This window comes from Ornithorhynchus anatinus, chromosome 20 (genome assembly GCF_004115215.2).
Source record: "Ornithorhynchus anatinus isolate Pmale09 chromosome 20, mOrnAna1.pri.v4, whole genome shotgun sequence".
Classification (NCBI taxonomy): domain Eukaryota; kingdom Metazoa; phylum Chordata; class Mammalia; order Monotremata; family Ornithorhynchidae; genus Ornithorhynchus; species Ornithorhynchus anatinus.
In genome coordinates this window covers 4,384,029-4,405,829 of record NC_041747.1, presented here as the reverse complement: position 1 = coordinate 4,405,829, position 21,801 = coordinate 4,384,029, and the positions used below count along the sequence as shown (strand labels likewise).

The following is a 21,801-nucleotide window of genomic DNA, read 5'->3' as shown; positions in this document are numbered from 1 at the left end:
CACGCTCCTCCTTAATACCATCATCATTATTATTTTCAGTCACACGCACTCATGAGTGAATTTCACCAATCAGGGAACGGGTCTATCAGTTCTGTTATATTGTACTCTCCCAAGCTCTGCCCACATCAAGTACTCAATAAATACAGTTGGCTGATTGATCTTCCAATACCAAGGACAACTCAGTGGGCCTCCTAGGAGGAGGGCAGACTGAGGTAAATGGAAGACACAGCAGCGCTCCAGCCCAGGTTATTAAAGCAGACGAGGCCCCGACCCAGGACTCAACCCCTCAGTCAGCTCACCCTATCATTAAGCCACCCCACTGAGAAATCGATGAAGCTGATGACAAACCCGCCACATAAACATCATCATCCGACACAATTGACCAGGGCGTGTTTAAGGAAGCAGGAATTTATTTGACCTATGGCTCTCGGTATAAAAGGATCATAAGTGTCCCCAGCAAGAAAAATTAGAACATCATGGCTTCCAGCCCATCCTCCATAAACTTCTTATACAGCGCCATGAATTTAGCCACAAATGCTTCTAGGTGGTAGATGGCTTTGCTGCCCAGTTGTAGGCGATGTTCATAGTAGGCTGCCATCTGGGTCACCTCGCCTTTCAGTTGTCCGTCACAGTTGTTTAAAAGTTCTGAGAGAAGTCCCTAGCAGAAAGACACAAGTATGAATTGGACAGTACTCGTCAGAGCTTGGCTCGGTTTTCCCCACAAACACACAACCTTTGTCATCAGTGTGCCTGCCCCACTTCTTCTGGGTACAGAACTATAGGGCAAAAGGTCAGCTCCCATGAATACAAACTGCTCGATTCAAATGGGACCAGAGATACCACATTGCCTCTTGGTGCGTAACAGCACTACTCTCGCGTCTAATCACCTAAAAAAGTATTTTCCTACCTTCCATTTCTTCCATTTCCCACCAAAGAACTGTTTTAAATAAGTTGCAATTCATCCAAAGGGTACAAGTTCCCTTTTTCTTCCCCTAGTTTCCAACAGTTAGATCATTCCAATGGGAAAAAAGTTTACTTTTATGATTTTGTTGGTAAATAAAGGATATTAAAGCATTTTTTAAAACCAACATTAAATCATAAGGAATCTTTTTTCCTTTAAACATTCCAATCTTGTTCTAATTAAATACGTGCAAAGGAATAGCTCATGACATAAATTTGTGCAAAACAGACTCAACCCTTCCAAGCAGTGATTTTACTGTCTGCTTTATATTCCCATTACCTACATGAAATCTTCAGTCGTCTCATTTACTGTTGAACTGAAGAGGGAAAACTATGTGAAAGAAACCCTTTCTTTACCCTCAAGCCTCATTCTTTGGGCTATGAACAGCTACAGCTGTGAAATCAAATTACCTTCATTATTATCTCAGGAGGAATGCAGTGAGTTAGGAGTTCATAAAGTCGTCCGCGAACTTCAAGAAGCCTGTTAAAAACAGAGGTCACAAAAACGCACGACCACCTCCCCCCTAAATCATCATCAAAAAAAATCTACTAAATACAAAATGCAGCTCTATGTGCTAAGATCAGATAAATCAGTGAATTGTATTTTTAACCTTTTATTACATTTGAGGCACACTGAAGAAAACCCAAAGTTTAATGGGAAGCTTTTGCAGAGCTGAGTTCGGTTATTACACCACCAAATAAAGCAAGGCGTCATTCAACTTGGTTTGCAGTGTGGAGTCAGTTTCACTGAAGGACTTGACAAATGGGTTAGAAAAGGCATCAGTAACCCCCAGCACCCGTCAACAGATACCAATCAGTGGCATTTACTGAGTGCTAACACCAGGCCCTCCCCCACCCATTCCCGGGAGAGTACTCAAACTAGAAGACACGCTCACCGCCTTCAAGGACTTGAGTCATCAGATCCATCATACCCCCACCCCAGCGCCTTCCAGATCCACCCACATCACCTCCAAGGCTGTCACCCCAGTATTCACCAAGGGAGTGATCAACCCGATCATGACCCAGCACAAGGAATGGGACAACGGAGAGGGACTCCAGGCCGCAGGCCGAGGGATTCGTTCAGGAGGGACGGCTGAAAGTTAGTAGCCGTGGCGATGACGGGATCGTGGCACCCGCCCTGTCCGCTCACCCCCCACATTTCCTTCAGATATGCTCAGGAGTGGAGGCAGCACTATCAGGGCCTGGCTTTATACCCTACCCATTCATCCTAGAACCCTTTAAGGGGCCAGGCAGGCCTGTTTTCTGTGGTTTCATCCAACCAGAAAAGCTGCCATGAAAGAATTCAAATTAAATGGCTTGAACTTTTCATTTTTTGGTCACACTGCCTACTTTCCAAGAAACTGCCACAAGACCGCCGATGAGTTTCTCCCTTACTGAATCTCCACGGACACCATTCCTTTCCTCTAGTCCCTGTCATCTGTCAGGAGAGGCCTTAAGAGCGGTTTTGCTCATTTTGTTCTCCTAATGCCTTGTAATCCCAGAGTGGGAGTATTCGTTAGAATTAAAACCCATACCACAAGATATAGCAATCAGGTGACAATATGCTCAAAGAAGGATTTACCTGTCCAGAAGGCACTTAGATTTTTTTCAACCCCCAGGTTCCCCCAAATCATATAGCTGACAAGTGGCAGAGCTGGGATTAGAACCCGTGAACTCTGACTCCTAAACCCGTGCTCTTTCCACTGAGCCACGCTGCTTCATGCCACCTCCACCACCGGCCTCCGGGACAGCAGCAGGGTGGAAAACTGGGCTGACGGGATGGAAAACCCTGAAATGATCCACCAGTCAGAGAGGTGTGCCGACCAGACGGTTCCTCACTGGGGCTCAGAGGTGAGAAGTGACTCCAAAAATAGCGACCTCATCGGCATAACGCAGTCCCCGTTGACATCAGCGGAGCGCTTAGCATTTGGCCTGCGCTAGGCAGAGCTGGGCTCAGTGCCATTTTTCTACCAAAAAACACCACCCTCCAATAAACACATTTAGCTACCTGCTGAATGCTGAACCAGAACCATGTTGGCATCCTTAGTTTTCTTCAGTCGCCAAGCCTAAGGGCTCAAAAAAAATCGCGGCCAGCAATTTGTCACACTCCTGCTGGCACGATATGAGAGAAATGGACCCGGGTTTTGCCAGCGCTCAGCACTAGACGAGGGCAGCTGGCGTTGCAGGCCGACCCCACTGCTCTATATTGCTGAAGGGGATTTTTTTTAGAGCACACTGGAAGTTACGCCCACAGTCGACAGCTGCAGCAAGCAACGGCAGCCCTCCCGCACTGCAAAAGCAGATGCGATAGCTATCCAGACCGATGGAGGAAAATTAAAAAGGCAACGGCAACGACTTCCATGGCGGTCACGAAATAAGGCCAACTAAATAGAAATAGGTCTGTTCAGTCCTTTCAGAACCAAGTGGGGAGAAGAGACGTTCCCCAGGGGAAAGGAAAAAAATGATTATATTTAAAAGATCAAAACTTTCACAGATCACATTCCAAAATGACATTCATTATCCAAAGAAGGCGAATCAAAGTCAGGCATGGCAGATTCAGGATGGAGCTGTAAATGGACTTGAGGGTTTCTGAACGCTGTCGCTGCCAAAATTAAAATTTAATTTTTTTTCAGAGTTCTCTTAGGCTTAACTCCAAGATTTAAAAACCAAAATTAGATTTGGATGGTATGAGTCAGGCTAAAATGAGATAAAACCTTACAATTTCATGCCCTACTATGACATCTGTTCAATAATCCAAAGGGAAGTGATTTCTGAAATTGAATCCAACTCTCTCCTTTGGAGGTGTTAAATCTAGGGTGTGGTTAGGTTTTTTTTATTCCAGTCCCAAACGACTCCGAACATCGCCGTCGGATTTTACAAACCAAAGTGTGTGGTTTCGTATTTCTCTTCTGAATGATTTGGAGCAGCGCGGTGGGCTCACCTCTGAGGGGTCTGCTGACTGACAATGGCATTAGCGGTCTCGCGGAGATACACCTCCCAGTCAGTCTCGGGGATCTCTTGGTCGGCCGTGAAAGGGTACCTGCGTGGCAAAGAACATCCCCTCGTCCGTTGGCACTTGACGGGACTGTAGACTGCCAATTCCGCCCCCTGCCCCTGCCCATTTTCCGACGGCGGGCACGTACTGTTGCACCTTGCAGGCCTCGCACATGAGCAGCGCCTTCCGCAGGTTCCTGTTGGCCTTTTCTGCGAGCCGGCGAGCCAGGGCCGGAGGGAGGCTCAGACCCTCTTTCTTGCACACGGTAGATAACACGTGGCAGATCTACAAGGAAAACGGTTCCTGTTCCGACCCAAGCCAACCAAACACCTTGTCTTTTTGGATGCTGGTTTTACTGCTCTTTCCTTTTTTTTTTTTTGAAAAGGAGAAAAAGACAGATAAAGAGAAGTTCCTCTCAGCCCAAGTCACATTTTCTGCCTCAGTGTTATCGATAGTGCCTCAAAACCCCCACTAACAGTCGCCCATTCCTCTCCACATCAACCAGGAACTCAGGACCACTGGTTTTAAAGCACTCAGGTCCTTCCCCACTATTTATTCTTCCTCCTCTCGCGCTCCACTCCAACCCGCATGCTTTACACCTTCCAAGACAACCTACTCACAGTGGCTCGTTCTCATCTCTCTCCCCTCACGCCCTCTGCCTTCCAGAAACCACATCTCCTTCAGGGGACCGTCCCTGAATACTCTCATCTACTCCACCCTATTTTCTCCTTTACTGCCATTTCAGCACACCCTTGACGTCTACGCACTTGGGCCCACACCCTCGTTGTTAAACCTTGCCTAATGGACTTTTTCTCTTAAAGGACAACTTACGTCTTCGACGCTGGGAGCCGGCACACGGACAGCCAGGCACCTGCTTCGAATCGGCGGGATTACTTTAGATGTAGAATTGCAACACAGGATCAACCGGCAGGTCGCCATGTACTTCTCCATGGTTCTGCGCAAGGCATGCTGGGCGTCTTTGGTGAGTTTGTCGACTTCGGTCAACAAGACCACTGAAGGAAACAGAAATAAAACTGCACTTACTACCGGAGAATGAAAATTCAAAGCGAGCCTCGACGTGAGTGTTTTTTCTCAACACCAAGAGGTCGGGGGTACGAAGTGTTCATTACAGAACAAGGAAATGTCTTAAATAGAAAAAGGTGGAATAGAGTCAGGAACTGCATTCTCGGGTTTCCTTTATAATTTGGAAATCCAGTGCATAAGTGAGAGCTCCTAGGGCTGCCATAGCAATTGGGCAGAATTGGCAGTGGGCCTGGGCCCGTTCAGCAGGAATCGTTAAACAACTGACTTAACGTGGGTGGCTACCACCAGCACAGCGACTAACGAGGAGACTAACGTGGCACCCGCCTGCAGGTCTCTGACACCGCGGCATAGCATCGGAGCGACGACGCCGTCACTCGAATGGATTTCGGGTGGAAAACTCTTGCCCGCTCTTCACGATGTGCTGCTCCTCAGTCTGCCCGCTTGTTTCCGGGAGCCCGTCGGACAGGGGTGAGAGAGTGCCAGCGGTGCCAGGCCAACTACTAGCTCGCTCCTCTCAGGTTCTCGGTCCCAAGGTCTCTGTGACTGGACCGAGGCCCGTCCGTCATTTCCGGGGACGGGTGGAGGTACTCCGTCATCATTCATCAGGGTAAGGTGTTAACTCCATAAGGGTTTTCACAGCTACCTCTGCTTCCTCACACCAGAAGGACTTCATTAATTTATAAGGCCCCAAGCAGCACTGATAAATAAGTGTGTTTCACTAAATACCTCCTGGGGCACCCGAGGATGGGTATGGTCCCCACAGGCTCAGCGCTGACACACCGTGGCATTATCCCAGAGAAGAAGAGAGGGACACGGACAGCAAAGAAGGCACTGGACCATGCAAGACCACCTCAGTCTAGTTCCAGGGGTCAACACTGCCAACTCACGAAAGCAAACACGGCTTAAAAGATCATTCCCACAAACTCCAAGGTACAAAAATGTTTTGAGATTACAAGTGCAGTAATCGTGCTTCTCACCATTGAGCTACCACTCTTTCCCTTAACTCGTCGATGAAATCTTAGCACACAGTCAGCCTGTTGTTGGGTAGGCACTGTCTCTATTTGTTGCTGAATTGTACTTTCCAAGCGCTTAGTACAGTGCTCTGCACACAGGAAGCGCTCAGTAACTACAACTGAATGAAGGAGTCCTATGCAGTTCAAGAAATCGCCTCCTCCTCACCCAAAACTCAGCCTGTTATAATGGTCCCCATCTTTATCTCTTTTGGGCTACGGCATTCTGCTTCTCTTTGAAAACGCTGTTTAAGATCCTGTTTCAAGTTACCTTTAAAATCCCGTTGGGTGCTCGTCTCGAGCTGCTGCGACTGTGCCACTGTTTTTAACAGCTCCTGGATTACCACACGGTCGTTGTTGCCTGCATCACTTCGTTCGGGAGCAATTGGAGAAAAATAAGGCGTGAGGATGGGCCCGACTCATAATACACCGTTAAAGCAGTTGTTGAAGACAGAATTACCGAGGGAGATTTTCCAGGTCAGTGTTCTGAAAATCCCCAGATTACAAAACCACTTGACAGGGACACAGCTTTATGTTGATTGTGCAGAGTCGTCACCAGAGCCCCCAACATTAAATAATGCCAATGACCATTTTCATTCAATTTTAAGTACCTGGAGACCCCCACCTGCTTGGGACAAAAACCATCTACTCTCCTTCTAAGGAGAAATGAAGAGCGGGGAGGAAATCAGGACTGATTTGCAACCCGAGTCATCAAATGGAAAACATCCTCCGTAAAAAAAGTTATTTCTCTTGATTAACAATTTACCTTGGGTTAACTTCAAGATGGTAATTACTTGCAATGGTGCTGATTTCAATTTTCTTCTTAGAAGGAGTCTGTGTAAAAAGGAAACATGCTCAATTTTTATTGATGATGCACTGAATAGTCAAAGCCAATTTTGAGATAGAAGCAAAAAAAATCCTCCATGGCAAGCCTAGTGGAAATCTCCTGGCATTAAAAAAAAAAAAACAGATTTTCTGATACACTCTCTCACTAATCGAGTCTTTCTGTTCTCTCTTATAAAAATTGATTTCTTCGGGCATTAACATCTTGAAGTATTGACAGGAAATATGATAGGCCAGTTGCTCAACAAAAAAGTAGGTAGAAAATGAGAACTCTCAAGAGTACCTTCTAGAATCTGGTTTCGTTGCTCTGCTAATCCAAAGAACTGAATTTAATATCTGTCCTCAGAACCATATCTATAGAGTTATAAAGACATCTAGAGAAATGTTGACCAAAATGCTTTAGGGATATTACACGGTGCATCCCTGACCAATTAGACTGGAGGTCAGGGAACCAAGTCAACTCCCTGGCCTTCCAAGCAACCCGTAGGCCCTGTCAGACACAAGATGTCGGCCTGGACGGGCCCTTAGTCTGACCCAGTATTGGCATAGCTCATGTTTTTAGGTTACACAGGTCATTCAACGAATGCCCAAAATAATCATTTGACAGGAATATTCTCATTTTCCTTTAGAGGCCTGAATTTTTTTTATTTGGAGAATTTTACTCACTGTAGCTCTGGTTGTTGTTCTTGCTGCACTGAACCTTGACTGAAGACTGGTTACTAGAATTTGCCTCTTCCACTTTTTTGCTGTCCTTGAGATTTGACTCAACTCTTGGGGTTGGCTAAAACTTGTGTGTGTACACACACACACACCTGTTAAGGTGCACAGCAAGGTGCCCATAAAAATGTGCTGCATGATGCCAGGATTGGCATTTTACCACATTCATATTCTATGAGGCACCCCTCAAGCCCCCTTCACAGCTAAAAAGCACGAAGGTTTCCTCTTTCAGTGAGAAGGCTCGGCAGTCTGCTTTATGTTTAATTAAGCACTTGCTTAAGCTGCAGAGACTCCCCTAGTTCCTTCCAGGGACAGGAAGCCTCAGGGTTGGTTCAATGTACATTTACATAAAAGCAGGACCCACGGGAAGGCAGAGAGGCAGGTTTCCTGGGGAAGGACACATCCTGAGCCGACAGCAGAGCCAGGAAAAGCAACAAATTACAGTTGCTTAGCTTTCTGGACCAGTAGAATTCAAAGGAAAAATCTGGGGTCCCCAGGAATCCAACAGAATACTGAATCAACAGAATTCCATTGTGTACAAACGTTTATTAATTTGTGCTCTTTCCAGGAAGTGAGAATAGGAAAATTGGTAAAAAAAAAAAATCTATATCAATGGTATTTATTGAGCACTTACTGTGTCCAGACTACTGTACTAAGCACTTGGGAGAGGACAATGCAACAGAGTTGATAGATACATTCCCTGTCAACAGGCTTACATTCTAGAGGGAGAGATGGACATCAATACATATAATTTATACTCTACCATTTATAGACATAAACATAACTGCTGTGGGGCTATACTGAAATCCTGTTCATTTAATGTTTGTGTGAAGACCAGTACATTTAGACATGTGCTTTATGCTTACAGCAGAATGATGATATACGACTTCATTCAATAGTATTTATTGAGCACTTACTATGTGTAGAGCACTGTACTAAGCACTTGGAATATACAGTTCGGCAACAGATAGAGACAATCCCTGCCCAATGACGGGCTTACAGTCTGATCAGACGGACAAAAACAAAACTTCATGGATCAGCAAAGACACGCTACTAAACAAAACTCTGGATTTGGAGTCAAGAGACCAGACTAGCAGCAGCAGTTCTGAACCAGATTCACTGGGATGTCTCAGCCCTCGTGCCCCTTCCCACCTCACTAGATATGGAGAGGTGATCTTGTGTCATAATGAGGCCTGGCCTACTGGAAAGAGCACAGGTCTGGGAATTCTAATTCCACCTCTGCCACTAACCTGCTGTGTGACCTTACACAGGTCACTTAACTTCTCGGGCCTCGATTCCCTCATCCGCAGAATGGGGATTCAGTGCCCGTTCTCTCTCCTGCTTAGACTGTGTGCCCCATGTGGGGACCTGATTATCTTGTATCTAGCCCAGTGCTTGATACAGTGCTTGGCATATAGTGACCTCTGAAAACATACCACAGTTATTATGTCTTTTAAGCCCCTCCACGACGATACAAATTTCAGAAGGTGCGCTTACTGTGATGGCTTGATGCTCAATCCTCAATTTCTCCACTCCGGTACCATACAGCTCCCGCAGAAGACACATTATTCGTGTCTTTTTCCCAGCTCCCGATGGTCCATACACTAGAAGATGAGGGAAGTCCCCACATTGTACCTGGAAAGAGCACAGAGACAATGATGTCGACATTTTCCCTCTGATAAGTGTTTCTGGAGACACCATATCCATAATTATGTCCATAAAGTCACCGTGAATCGGAAACGGCTGGACGGCATTTGAGATGCATATAGTCGGTGAGCCTTGTTCTCCCACTAGAACACTAATATTGTGCATATTAGCATCTTTAGCACACTGAAAATGCAAATATATTTTTTTTCCAAAAACCATCCCATGCACAAAATGTTTATATCTTATGTTTTTCAGCCCAACAAACGTACCCTCCGTGAGTGGCAGATCAAGGTTGAGACCAGTCAACTCTCCACAACTAGCCCACTCAGCACAGAAGGTAGGGAACCAGCATGATTCAGTGGAGAGAGCCCAGGCCAGTGAGCCTGGAGACCAGGGTTCTATTCCCAGCTCTGCCGCTTACCTATGTGACCTTGGACAAATGAATGAAACTCTCTGGGCCTCAGTTTCCTTATCTGTAAAATGGGGATCAAATGCCTATGATCTTTCCCTCTTGGACTGTAACCCCCCAGTGGCACAGGGACTGTGCCCAAACTGATTGTCTTGCATCTACCCCCGCACTTAACACAGTGTCTGGCACATCACAGTGCCTGAAAACGTTCAGGAGATGTCGCCTCCCTCCTCAAAACACTCGCGTGGTTGCTCATCCACCTCTGTATCAAACAAAAACTCCTCGCCATTGGCTTTAAAGCACTCCACCACCTGGTCGCCTGCTACCTCATCTCGCTTCTCTACGTCTACAACCCATCCCACACGCTTTGCTCCTCTGGTGCCAACCTTCTCACTGTACCTCCTCGTCGCCTGTCTTGCCGCCGACTGCTGGCCCGCGTCCCGCCTCTGGCCTGGAAAACCTTCCCTCCTCTAAACCCACAATGACTCTCCCCCCCTTCAAAGTCTTACTGAAAGCCAATCTCCTCCAAGAGGCCTTCCCAGACTAAGTCCCAATTTTCCTCACCTCCCACTCTCTCCTGTGTCATCCTAACTTACCCCCTTTGCTCTTCCCCCCTCCCAGCCCCACACCACTTAAGAACATATCTGCCATTTTATTTATTTGTATTCATGTCCCCGGCTCCTCCGCTGGCTGTGAGCTGGTTGTGGGCAGGGAATATGTCTGTTTATTGCTGCACTCTTTATTTGTATTCATGTCTGTCTCCCCCACCCCTCCCCAGACTGTAGGTTTGTTGTGGAGAGGGGATGTAATAATAATAATAATGATGTTGGTATTTGTTAAGCGCTTGCTATGTGCAGAGCGCTGTTCTAAGCGCTGGGGTAGATACAGGGTACTCAGGTTGTCCCACGTGAGGCTCACCGTCTTAATCCCCGTTTTACAGATTAGGTAGCCGAGGTACCGAGAAATTCAGTGCCTTGCCCAAAGTCACAAAGCTGATAAGTGGCGGAGCGAGGATTAGAACCCATGACCTCCGACTCCTAAACCCGTGCTCTTTCCACTGAGCCCCGCTGCTTCTGTTTATTGCTGCACTATTTATTTGTGTTCATGTCTGTCTCCCCTGCCCCTCCCCAGAGTGTAAGCTTATTTTGGGCAGGGAGTATAATAATAATAATTTGGTATTTAAGTGCTTACTTTGTGCGGGGCACTGTTCTAAGCACCGGGGTAGATCAGGGTAATCAGGTTGACCCACACGAGGCTCACCGTCTTAATCCCCATTTTATAGATGAGGTAGCCAAGGCACCGAGAAGTTCAATGACTCGCCCAAAATCACACAGCCGATAATAATGTTGGTATTTGTTAAGCACTTACTATGTGCGGAGCACTGTTCTGAGCGCCGGGGTAGATACAGGGCAATCAGGTCGTCCCACGTGAGGCTCACAGTCTTAATCCCCATTTTCTGGGGCACCGAGAAGCGAAGTGACTTGCCCACAGCCACACAGCTGCCAAGCCGGCATTCGAACCCACGACCTCTGACTCCCAAGCCCGGGCTCTTCCCACTGAGCCACGCCGCTTCTCTGTGCGTCTATTGCTGCGCCGTCCTCTCCCAAGCGTTCAGTAGAGTGCCCGGCACACAGTAGGCGCTCCAGAAAGACGAGTGAATGAATGAACGGACGAATGAATGCAGGAAGGGGGGGGGGGGGGGACGCGCCGTCGGAAGGACCGGTTGTGCGCATGCGCCGGGGCCCCGTCGAGGCGGCCCCGGGTTTTCCCTGCCTTAGGGAAGAAGGGAGGTAAAGGAAAACCGTCCGAGGAAAATCCCTCCCTTCCTAACGGGAGGTGGGAGCAAAGGGATGGAAGAATGAGAAGAAACTAAAGGGCGGGAGCAAGCCGGGGGCCGGGCCGAGGTGGAGGGGCACACCCACCAGCTCACGACTAAGTAGGGGGCGACGGCGGGGTCCTGCACTAAACGCTGGGGACCAGCCCGGGGGAGCCACCGGCCCGAAGGACGAGGGGGACATCGAGGAAAGGACCGGCCTGCACGGTAATGGGGAGGAGGAGGAGGAGGAGGAGGAGGAGGGCCCGCCGGGTGGGAGATGAAAGCAGAGGGCCTCAGTGGTTAGAGCCCGGGAGCACCGAAGGTCACGGGTTCTTCCCCCGCCTCCGCCACCTGTCTGCTCTGTGACCCCGGCCAAGTCACTTCACTCCTCCGGGCCTCAGTCCCCTCATCTGTAAAATGGGGGTGAAAGCGTAGGAGCACCGGGTGGGACGGGGACTGGGTGCCCCTCGATTTGCTTGCATCCACCCCAGCGCTTAGAACAGTGCCTGGCATGTAGTGAGTTCTAAACAAATATTATTATCCGGGCCTCAGACCCCTCACCTGTAAAACGGGGGTTGAGTGTGAGCCCTGAGTGGGGCAGAGACTGTCCCCCCCCCCCAGCGCTTAGAACGGAGCCTGGCACGTAGCCAGCCCTTAACAAATACCATTATTATCATCATTCTCTGGGCCTCAGTCCCCTCACCTGTAAAATGGAGGTGAAGAGCGTGAGCCCTGAGTGGGACAGGGACTGTGTTTCACTCGATCCGCTTGCTGCATCCACCCCAGCGCTTAGAACGGGGCCTGGCATGGAGTAAGCTCTTAATAATTACCATTATTATTATCATTTTCCGGGCCTCAGTCCCCTCACCTGTAAAATGGGGGTGAAGACGGTGAGCCCCGAGTGGGGCAGGGACTGTCCCCCACTCGATTTGCTTGCTGCATCCACCCCAGCGCTTAGAACGGGGCCTGGCACGTAGTAAGCTCTTAACAACATTATTATTATCGTTTTCTGGGCCTCGGTCCCCTCATCTGTAAAACGGGGGTGAAGAGTGTGGCAGGGAGTGTGTCCCACTCGATTTGCTTGCATCCACCCCGGCGCTCGGAACAGTGCCCGGCATGTAGTAAGTTCTAAGCGAATATTATTATTCCCCGGGCCTCGGTCCCCTCACCTGTAAAGTGGGGGTGAAGAGCGTGGGCCCTGAGTGGGACAGGGACTGTGCCCCCACTCGATTTGCTTGCATCCACCCCAGCGCCCAGAACGGTGCTTGGCACGTAATAAGCGCTTAAGAACTACCATCATTATCATCATTCTCCGGGCCTCAGTCCCCTCATCCGTAAACTGGGGGGGGCGAAGGGTGTGAGCCCGGTGTGGGACAGGGACTGTATCCCACCCGACTGCCGGGTATCTCCCCCAGCGCTCGGAGCAGCGTTGGGCACAGAGTCAGCGCTTAAGAAGTGCCAGTATTATTATTATTATTATTATGGTTGTTAAGGCTCGGCCGACCGCCGAGCCGAGCTCACCAGGTTGCGCAGCTGGTTGGCCTGCTCCTTGTGGTAGTCCAGGCGGGCCAGGGAGCCGGGCCGGTACTTGTCCACCCACAGGCTCATGGCGGCGCGGGGCCCGACGCCTTCGGCCCTTCAAATCCCCGCGCGGGAGAGACGGAGAGCGGGAGAGACGCCCCGCCCCGGACCCCGCCGAGACGCCAGACCGACCGTCCGCCCGCCCCTCTGCGTCACTGCCGCCGCCATCGCCATCACCGGGGGCGGGCCGAGGCGGGGAGGGTAGGGGAGGGCAGAGAGAGGAGGAGAGAAGGGAGGGCAGAGAGGAGGGAGGGAGGAGGAGGGAAGGGAAGGCAGAGGGGAGGGAGGAGGAGGGAAGGGAAGGCAGAGAGGAGGGGGGAGGGAGAGAGAAAGGAGGAGGGAGGGGAGGGAGAGAGAAAGGAGGAGGGAGGGAGGGCAGAGAGAAGGGAGGAAGGAGGGGAGGGGGAGAGAAAAACACGAGGAGGGAAGGCAGAGAGAGGAGAGGATAAGGGAAGGGAGGAGGGGAGGGAGAGAGAGGACGAGAAGGGAGGAGGGGAGAGAGAGAGATGACTAGAAGGGAGGGCAGAGAGGATGGAGAAGGGGAGGGAGAGAGAAGGAGGTGGGAGGGTGGAGAGAGGTTGGAGGAGGGGAGGGTGAGAAAGAGGACAAGGAGGGAGGGCAGAGGAGGAGAGAGGATGAGGAGGGGAGGGAGAGAAAGAGGATGAGGAGGGAAAGCGAGGAGGGGAGAGAGGAAGGGAGGGCCGAGAGGAGGAAGGAGGAGGGGAGGGAGAGAGAAGGAGGATGAGGAGGGAGGGCAGAGAGAGGAGGAGAGAGGATGGAGGAGGGGAGGGAGACGAGGAGGAGGGAGGGAGGAGGTGAGAGAGGAAGGGAGGGCCAAGAGCAGGAAGGAGGAGGGGAGGGAGAGGATGAAGGAGGAGAGGGAGAGAAAGTGGATGAGGAGGGAGGGCAGGGAGGAAGGAGGAGGTCAGAGAGGAAGGGAGAGCCAAGAAGAGGAGGGAGGGCAGCGAGGGAAGGTGCCTGTGTGTCCCCTGGCCCAGCCCGGCCCTGCCTTGGCGACCCCGTAAACTCATCGTGGCCAGGGAATGCGCCTGTTTGTTGTTGAATTTTACTAGCCCAAGTGTTTAGTACAGTACTTTGCACATAGTAATATAATCCTCCTATTTGTTAAGCGCTTACCATGTGCTGGGGGTGGATTACCAGAAAACCGGGGTGGACACGGCCCCTTGTACCAAGTGGGGCGGCAGTCTTGATCCCCATTTTATAGGTGAGGTGACTGAGGCCCAGTGAAGTGGCTTGCCCGAGGTCATTCAGCAGACAAGTGGAGCTGGGATTAGAACCCGTGACCTAAATACTCCCATGCATTGGGCAGGACCTGGGCCTCCCACGTGACGGGTGAGAATTCTACCACTGAACCATCAAACCAGCGTTCAATAGAAACGTTTGAATGAAAGGGCAGAGGAACGGGGTTCCCTGAGGAAATCAAAAACAACACCAAACATCAAGCCCACCCTATTCCAGCCCATACTTCCCATCACACCCAGATCATTGTCCTAAAGCACGAGTACCCCCCCTCCCACCCTCCCACTCCCATTGGTTTTTTAATGGTATTTAAGTGCTTACTAAGTGCCAGGCACTGTACTCAGCGCTGGGGTAGATACCAGATCATCAGGTTGGACACAGTCCCTGTTCCACATAGGGCTCACAGTCGTAAACCCCATTTTCCAGTTGAGTAAAATGAGGCACAGAGAAATGAAAGCGCGGATCCGGGACTAGAACCTAGGACCTTATGAATCCCAGACCCGTGCTGTACCCACTAGGCCACCCTGCTTCTTTATGCACTCCTCACCCTGAATCGCAAAGGACCAAAAATACTGTCCCACTTGCATTTTCCTGGGTCCAGGGTTCGAGAGATTGCCTCTTAAAGGCACTCGCGCAAAGTCTCATGGGAGGCACCTCTCAAACACACTCTGTCAGCGCAACCATTTTCAAACACAAAGGACAGTAAGATTGACTGATGGAATGACTAAATTGGAAATTCTTCTAGCCTGTAAGCTACTTGTAGACAGGGAACATATCTACCAACTCCGTTATACTGCATTTTCCCACGTGCTTTGTACAGTGCTCTACACAAAGTAAGCACTCAATAGATATCTGTGATTGGAGTGCGAGTAAGGCCATCATCCATGTGAGCCAGCATCCTGTTTCCCAGAGTAGTAGTTGTTCCTGTGGAGCAACAGTGAGGCTGAAAGAGAGCATATGAGGGAACTGCAGGAAGAGCAGTGTGGCCTAATGGATAGCACCCAGGACTGGGAGTCAGAAGGACCTCGGATCTAGTCCCGACTCTGCCATTTCTCTTTTATGTGACGGGCAACTAACTTTTCTGGGCCTCAGTTACCTCATCTATAAAATGGGGATTAAGAGTGTGAATCCCATATCGGATGTGTACTTACTGGTTCTAACCTGATTACCTTGCTTTTACCCCAGCGCTTAGACCAGTGGCTGGCACATAGTAAGCGCTTAGCCAATACCATAAAAAAGAAGAGGTAAAATAATTTAGCAACTGGGGCTACACTTAGTTCTAGAGATTAATTTTTGACGCACTCATCAGGCATCGCTTCATTTTAGTCTCTCTCTCCTAGTGGCAGTCATAAAATATAAAGAATAGCTGCCATTCAAGCCCATTAAAAAACACTTCACCCTTTTTACTCAGTCCTTCGACTGTGGTCTGAAATATCAGAAGCTAAGAGGAATCCCTTTCCACACTATTAAACCGGGATATTATAGATTTAGAATTTCCTTAAGACAGTTTGGCTAACACAGTCTCCTGCTTGCACTGGCTTTCAGGTTGAGCAGCGTGAGCCAGAAATTGTGGGGAGAAGCCTCAACTCTAGTCCGGGAATTACAGTGGTGAGGAAGGAGATGTTATATGGGTGAAGGGTTAAGGTGCTGAGAAGGTGAGGGAGGGAAGAGTGAGTTGTTCTTCCAGGTCATCCAGGCAAGCGAGAGAATCGGCTGCTGGACATTACCAATTTACAATCGCATTCATTCATTCAATTGTATTTATTGAGCGCTTACTGTGGGCAGAGCACTGTATTCAGCGCTTGGAAAAGTACAGTGTAACAATAAACGGACACATTCCCTGCCCGCAATGAGCTCTTGTACCGGAAAAGAAAGTGGAGGGTTTCCTAGAATCAGTTATTAAACCCCTCTGCAAGTCTCAGCTCTTCCAATGAAACACCAAACAATACTTAACACATGCCGGCTTCTTTACCCGGCTGTTAAATAGCTTCCTCCTGTTTGTCCAAGCAGCGGATCCGCTGTTTGAAAGCGTATTCACAGTCTCTCCGAAAGGCTCCTTGGGTCACACATTTCTCTTGCGGCTAGATGGCAGCTCAATATAAGATAGCTCAAGACCCGAGAAATTTCATTTCTTCCTCTTCCAGCCTGCGAAAACAAAACAAATAAGCTGTCATTTATTCATACTGAAAAGCATTCCGGCTCTTTGAACTAGCACTCAGCTTGGTCAAGCAAAAGAGATTTTTCTTTCCCGTTGAAGCAGTCCCGAAGGTTACAGCAAGAGTAGGTTGTTGCTCATCTCTTCAGAGTTAAAGGTACTTTGAGCTCTCGGCTCTCTGGGGATAGTTGAGGAAGCAGCGTGGCCTGGTGGATAGAGCACGGGCCTGGGAGTCAGAAGGACGTGGGTTCTGATGCCAGCTCTACCACTTCTCTGCTATGTGATCGTGGGCAAGTCACTTCACTTCTCAGCTACCTCGTCTGTAAAATGGAGATTAAGACGCTGAGCCCCATGTGGGATACGGTGTGTGTCCAACCTCATTACCTTGTATGTACCCCAGTGCTTAATACAGTGCCTGGCCTGGCCATACATTTTTTAAAATCGGGGGCAGGAATACCATGAATCATCAAAATCGCTGATAATCCGCAAACCTTAGTTTAGTCCTTAGCCCTGCTGTTGGTGTGGTGGAAAGAGCCGTGGTCTGGGCATCAGGAGATCTGGATTCTAGTGCCACTTCTGTCTGAGCTGGATAACGTGGGCAAAAACCGCACCCGCACCTTGCAGTTGTTGCATCCCGGCCCACCTGCTAGCTTGCTGCACTTCATTCTCCAGCAAGAACGTGATAAGCAGAGACAAGGGGCTCATCAAGCCACTAGCACAATAATGGTTTCCTCCGGGAAGGTTCTCAGGGTGGAAATCTCAGAACCGAGATTCCTCCATTGTTTCTCCTGGGAGACTCTACACCTCAACATCCCTACTGGGAGGTTTTCACTAATCCTACAGGACTGGCAAGGCCTCTAATACCAGAAAGATGAGGTAAGTTAGAAGAGAAGTCAGTTGCCTTCTGTGGTCTCTGTCTTGGCTTTCTTCAGAAGAGAAAGGGTCTTCCCTCCTATGGAGTTTCACTTCCCCAGTTTATCCAGGAGTAGCTGTAACTCCATTAACTGAAATGGGAAAATCAATCATTCAATTACTGGTATTTACTTAGAGCCAACTAAGGGCTGAGACCTGTAGACTAAGACCTGTAGTAAACACTCCTCTAATTGAGAAGACAGACATCAATCAATCAAGAGCACTGTCTTAAGCGCTTGATGAAATATTTGGTATTTGTTAAGCGCTTACTATGTGCAGAGCACTGTTCTAAGCGCTGGGGGAGATGCAGGGTAATCAGGTCATCCCACCTGAGGCTCACAGTGAATCTCCATTTTACAGATGAGGTAACTGAGGCACAGAGAAGTTAAGTGACTTGCCCACAGTCACACAGCTGACAAGTGACAGAGCCGGGAGTCGAACCCATGACCTCTGAATTTAACACTCTTTCAGCCAGTTACGCCGTTGAATTTTAGTGCCAGTGTTTCTTATAGGGCTCTCATATCAAGGTAATGTCTCAAAATTTACATAGGTTTAAGTAGTTCCCTCCCCCTTCCTCTGAACTATTTTGACTGATTTGTTAAAGTGATTAAAACACACTTTAGCATTAGATAATGACAACAGATATATGTAGCATAGATAATGTAAGGTGTTTCATCACAAAATGCCTTTTTGATGAAGAGGATACACTGAAAATTAAATACCTATATTTATATTTGTGCACAGAAGTAATCTAATGGTACATATTTGCATTGGTTTTTTTCATATAACTATGTCTTATGTTTTATGACTACTTTAAAAATATTTACATGTGGTCTAATGGAAAGAAAATAGGATTAGGAGTCAGGAAATCAGGGTTCTGCTCTGTGACCTTGGACAAGTCACTTCACCATTCTGGGACTCTGTGGGCATGGGTGACATGGGGCTGAGGTAGACTGCGAGTCCCTTGTGGGGCAGGGATAGTATTTAATTAAATAACTTTATATCTCCCCCAGCGGTTAGCACATAGTGAGTCCCTAAAAAATGCCATTATTCCTTTTGGTCAGCATTTTATATCTTGGAAAAGCATTAATGTACTTTATATCATTGTCTATGGAAAACTAGGCTCTTAGCACTGTTTTGCCAAACACCATTATCACAGAGCAAATTAACAGTGAACCCTGGAGTATATTAGATGAGACAGAGGACTGGAGAGAATCTGGCTCAACACTTCTTAGCAGCTTGGGTGAAAATCCTGGTGAAGGAAGGGTGCAAACTATTGGTTAAAATTAGATTTGGGGATGATCTGTATGTTTTATTCATTTATAGATTTCCTGCTCCATCCCCAAGTTAGTAGCAATAGTAGTAACCATAATTATGTAGTAATCATAGTCTACTGAATGTCCCCGAGAGTAATGTATTAGGCACTTGGGAAGGCACAGGAGAATGAAGAGACAAGTTCCTTGTCCACAGAAAGCTTACATTCTAGCAGGTGTAAATAAAGATACCATTCACTAATATCACAGAGGATGATGAGTAGCACCTTCAGCATCTGGAGAAACAGCAAGCTTCCTACAAATGAAAGACTGCCTACAGATGACAACCAAAGAGTGATTCCAAAGTTTTTCTGTCTGTTGGCCCAGAGGAATCTGAACTGAAGATTCCATCTCTTGTTCTATTTCTCAGATGTAAGAGGCTTTCATTCCCCAAATCTTTCAGCTTTGATCATTTTGGAAAACTGCTGTACTAATTTACACAAGTAGCCAATATTCATAATCCAATGAATGTTTTTACACTTTGCTGCAAATATTGCATTTTCCCACCAAAAAAAATGACCAAGATAAATGTCTTTTATTTTAACACAATCTTGTCGGTTTTAGTGCATGATTCATGACCTGGCAGAGCCTCTTCTCTTTAGGCTGAGATACTCTTCAAGTCTGCTACTTGCTCTTCCCTTGAGGCGTGATTACATTTTGTTGGCTCATCTCCCATGTAAAGGCTTTTGAATTTCCAAGGTCTCTCTCCTGAGACGCAGCTCCCACACTACTTATTTGAAATTATTTTTTTAAAGGCAGCACTTCTTGATTTCACTCAAGTTGGAGATTGCTTTTCTCTCAGAATCTCTCGGTTTCCTTAGCGTGTTGGATCTTCAGCCACAGCGTCATTTGCGGCTGCAATTCCTTGTTGCCTCTCTGTGCTTGAAGTACTGGACATCAGTTCTTTTGGCTCTGAACACTACGAGGCAAAACATGACTTGTTGTCAGTAGAGTGCCTTGCATAGAGTAAGTGCTCAATAAATGCCATTGATTGATACCTTTAAAAGTAATCCTAATCGCATTGCATGTCTCCGTTGCTTTGCGTCGACTCTGTACATCCAAAGGCATTCATAAAGGCCTCCAAGATGGAGTATTGTATTTTCCAGATACCTGACTTTGCACCATAACGACCCTTGGAGGTCATACACGGAACGGTTACAGGGTGTGTGGTAGCCGGAGAGTCCCATGGAGCCGGAGAATAACTTGAAAAGCCGTATTGCTATTGATGTGAAATCATACGGTTAAGTTACTCTTGATGTGCAGTGGAGTGAACCACAGCCCCAGAGCTCCTTAGGTGGAGTTTTCCTTACCAGCTGAACTACTAGACTAGATGATTAAATGCCTTTTCCCCTCTGATGTTATAAATCTAACAAAATGGCACAGCTACAAAGCAAGCATAATTTCTGTTCCTTCAGAGCTGAGTACCATCTCAGGTGGTGGTGGGGTACCAACAGCTCAAGTCACTTTCATGTCCAAAACAGAGCTCCTCATTTTTCCACCCACACCCTGCCCTCTCGGTGTCTTTCCCATTCACTGTAGACCACACCACTGTCCTCCCTGTCTCCCCAAGCCTGTATCCTTGGCATCCTCCTCGATACATCCCTCTCACCAATCCCAATTGCTCAGTCCGTCACCAGATTCTGTCGGCTCAACTTTCACAGATTTATTAAAATCTGCCCTTTCCTCTCCATCCAAACTGCTTACCACACTGATCCAATCACTTACCCTATCCCACCTTGACTACTGCATCAGCTTCCTCCCTGCCTCCCATCTCTCCTCTCTGCAGTCCTTACTTCTGCTGCCTGGATCATTTTCGTGAGGGAAAAAAACTTGAAAAAAACCCACATTCTTTTCCTTTCCTCTTTAGTATGCTTACTGTGTGGCACTGGGGTAGATATTATACAAAGCATTGGAGTAGATACAAAGTAATCAGGTTGGACACAGTCCGTGTCCCACATGGGACTCACCATCTTAAATCCCCATTTTATAGATAACTGAGGCACAGAGAAGTAAAGCGACTAGCCCAAGGTCACACAGCAGACAACTGTAGAGCCGGGACTAGAACCCAGGTCCTTCTGACTCCCAAATCTGTGCTATAGCCACCAGGCCATGGTACTTCTCCTCTCACATATGGTTCTCACATGCTTCCCTCCATATCTTTTGCAAGTCATGGTAGGTGGCCGAACCTCCCCAGAGGAACGGGGGCAGTTGATTCGCAACAGACACCCTAGAGAACCTGGAGATGGGGAAACTTTGGAACTCTGGGGCCTCCAAGGGAAAGATCCCCATCAGCAGCTCTTCAAAATGGAGTGGATGGTGCCCATGTTAGGAATTCCCCAGGCTACAAGGGCGCTGTAGTATCAACTGAGGCAATAAAGGGGAATGTGTACATTGGCTCAATCATTGCCTAAAGATGGGAAATTTTGCAGTTGCACGTGGAAATGATTCAGTATATTGGCCCCATATTATTGTGACATTTTAGGGCTCATCCCTGCTCCACCCAGGTCGCCCCCTCTCTTGCATCTCTTTCCTCATTGGATCTTGATATTGCCCTTCCTGACTGTCTCTCACCATTTCTCATGTCTTCTCTGGCTTGCCTGGCTGCCAGTCAGTAATCAATCAGTAATATTTATTGAGAACCTCCTATGTACACTCTGAGATAGTATGATAGAGTTAATAGGCTTGACCCCTGCCCTTAAGGGAATCAATCAGTCAGTCAGTGGTATTTACTGAGTGCTTACTGTGTGCAGAGCACTGGAATAAGTACTTGGAAGAGTTCAATATAACAGCTGGTAGACACCTTCCCTGCCCACAGGAGCTTACTATCTAGAGGGAAGACAAGATGCTGCCTTCCTTCATATCTACCTCCCTTTCTCTCTCTTCTTTCTTCTTTCTTTGTCTGTTCTCTGCCTCTGAGATCTCTGCCCCCTCTTACTCATACCCCTTCCCCACCCCAACAAGGTGAAGAAGGGATTCCCAACTTGCAAAGTGCTTACCAGCCCTCCATGGGCTCCTTATAATCAAAGGACCAACCTGACCCCAAAGGGCACCTCAAAAACGCCTAGAAACCTGGAATAGAATTTGGGCCATGACAGATCTAAGTTTTGTACCCTAATCTCTTAGCCTTCGACTGTCAACC

At 48.1% G+C, this 21,801-nt stretch overlaps 1 protein-coding gene across 1 annotated transcript; it reads right to left on the bottom strand.

Annotated features, from left to right (window-relative positions):
* Positions 1-387: 387 nt before the first annotated feature.
* Positions 388-13,157, bottom strand: RFC3 (replication factor C subunit 3). Its single transcript, XM_001509885.5, has 9 exons — positions 12,963-13,157; positions 9,067-9,204; positions 6,776-6,843; positions 6,281-6,378; positions 4,787-4,968; positions 4,104-4,240; positions 3,902-4,000; positions 1,372-1,441; positions 388-658 (listed from the first exon to the last, which is right to left on the bottom strand). The coding sequence occupies exons 1-9, from the start codon at positions 13,047-13,049 to the stop codon at positions 467-469; spliced, it is 1,071 nt and encodes a 356-aa protein (XP_001509935.1). The 5' UTR covers positions 13,050-13,157; the 3' UTR covers positions 388-466.
* Positions 13,158-21,801: the final 8,644 nt, after the last annotated feature.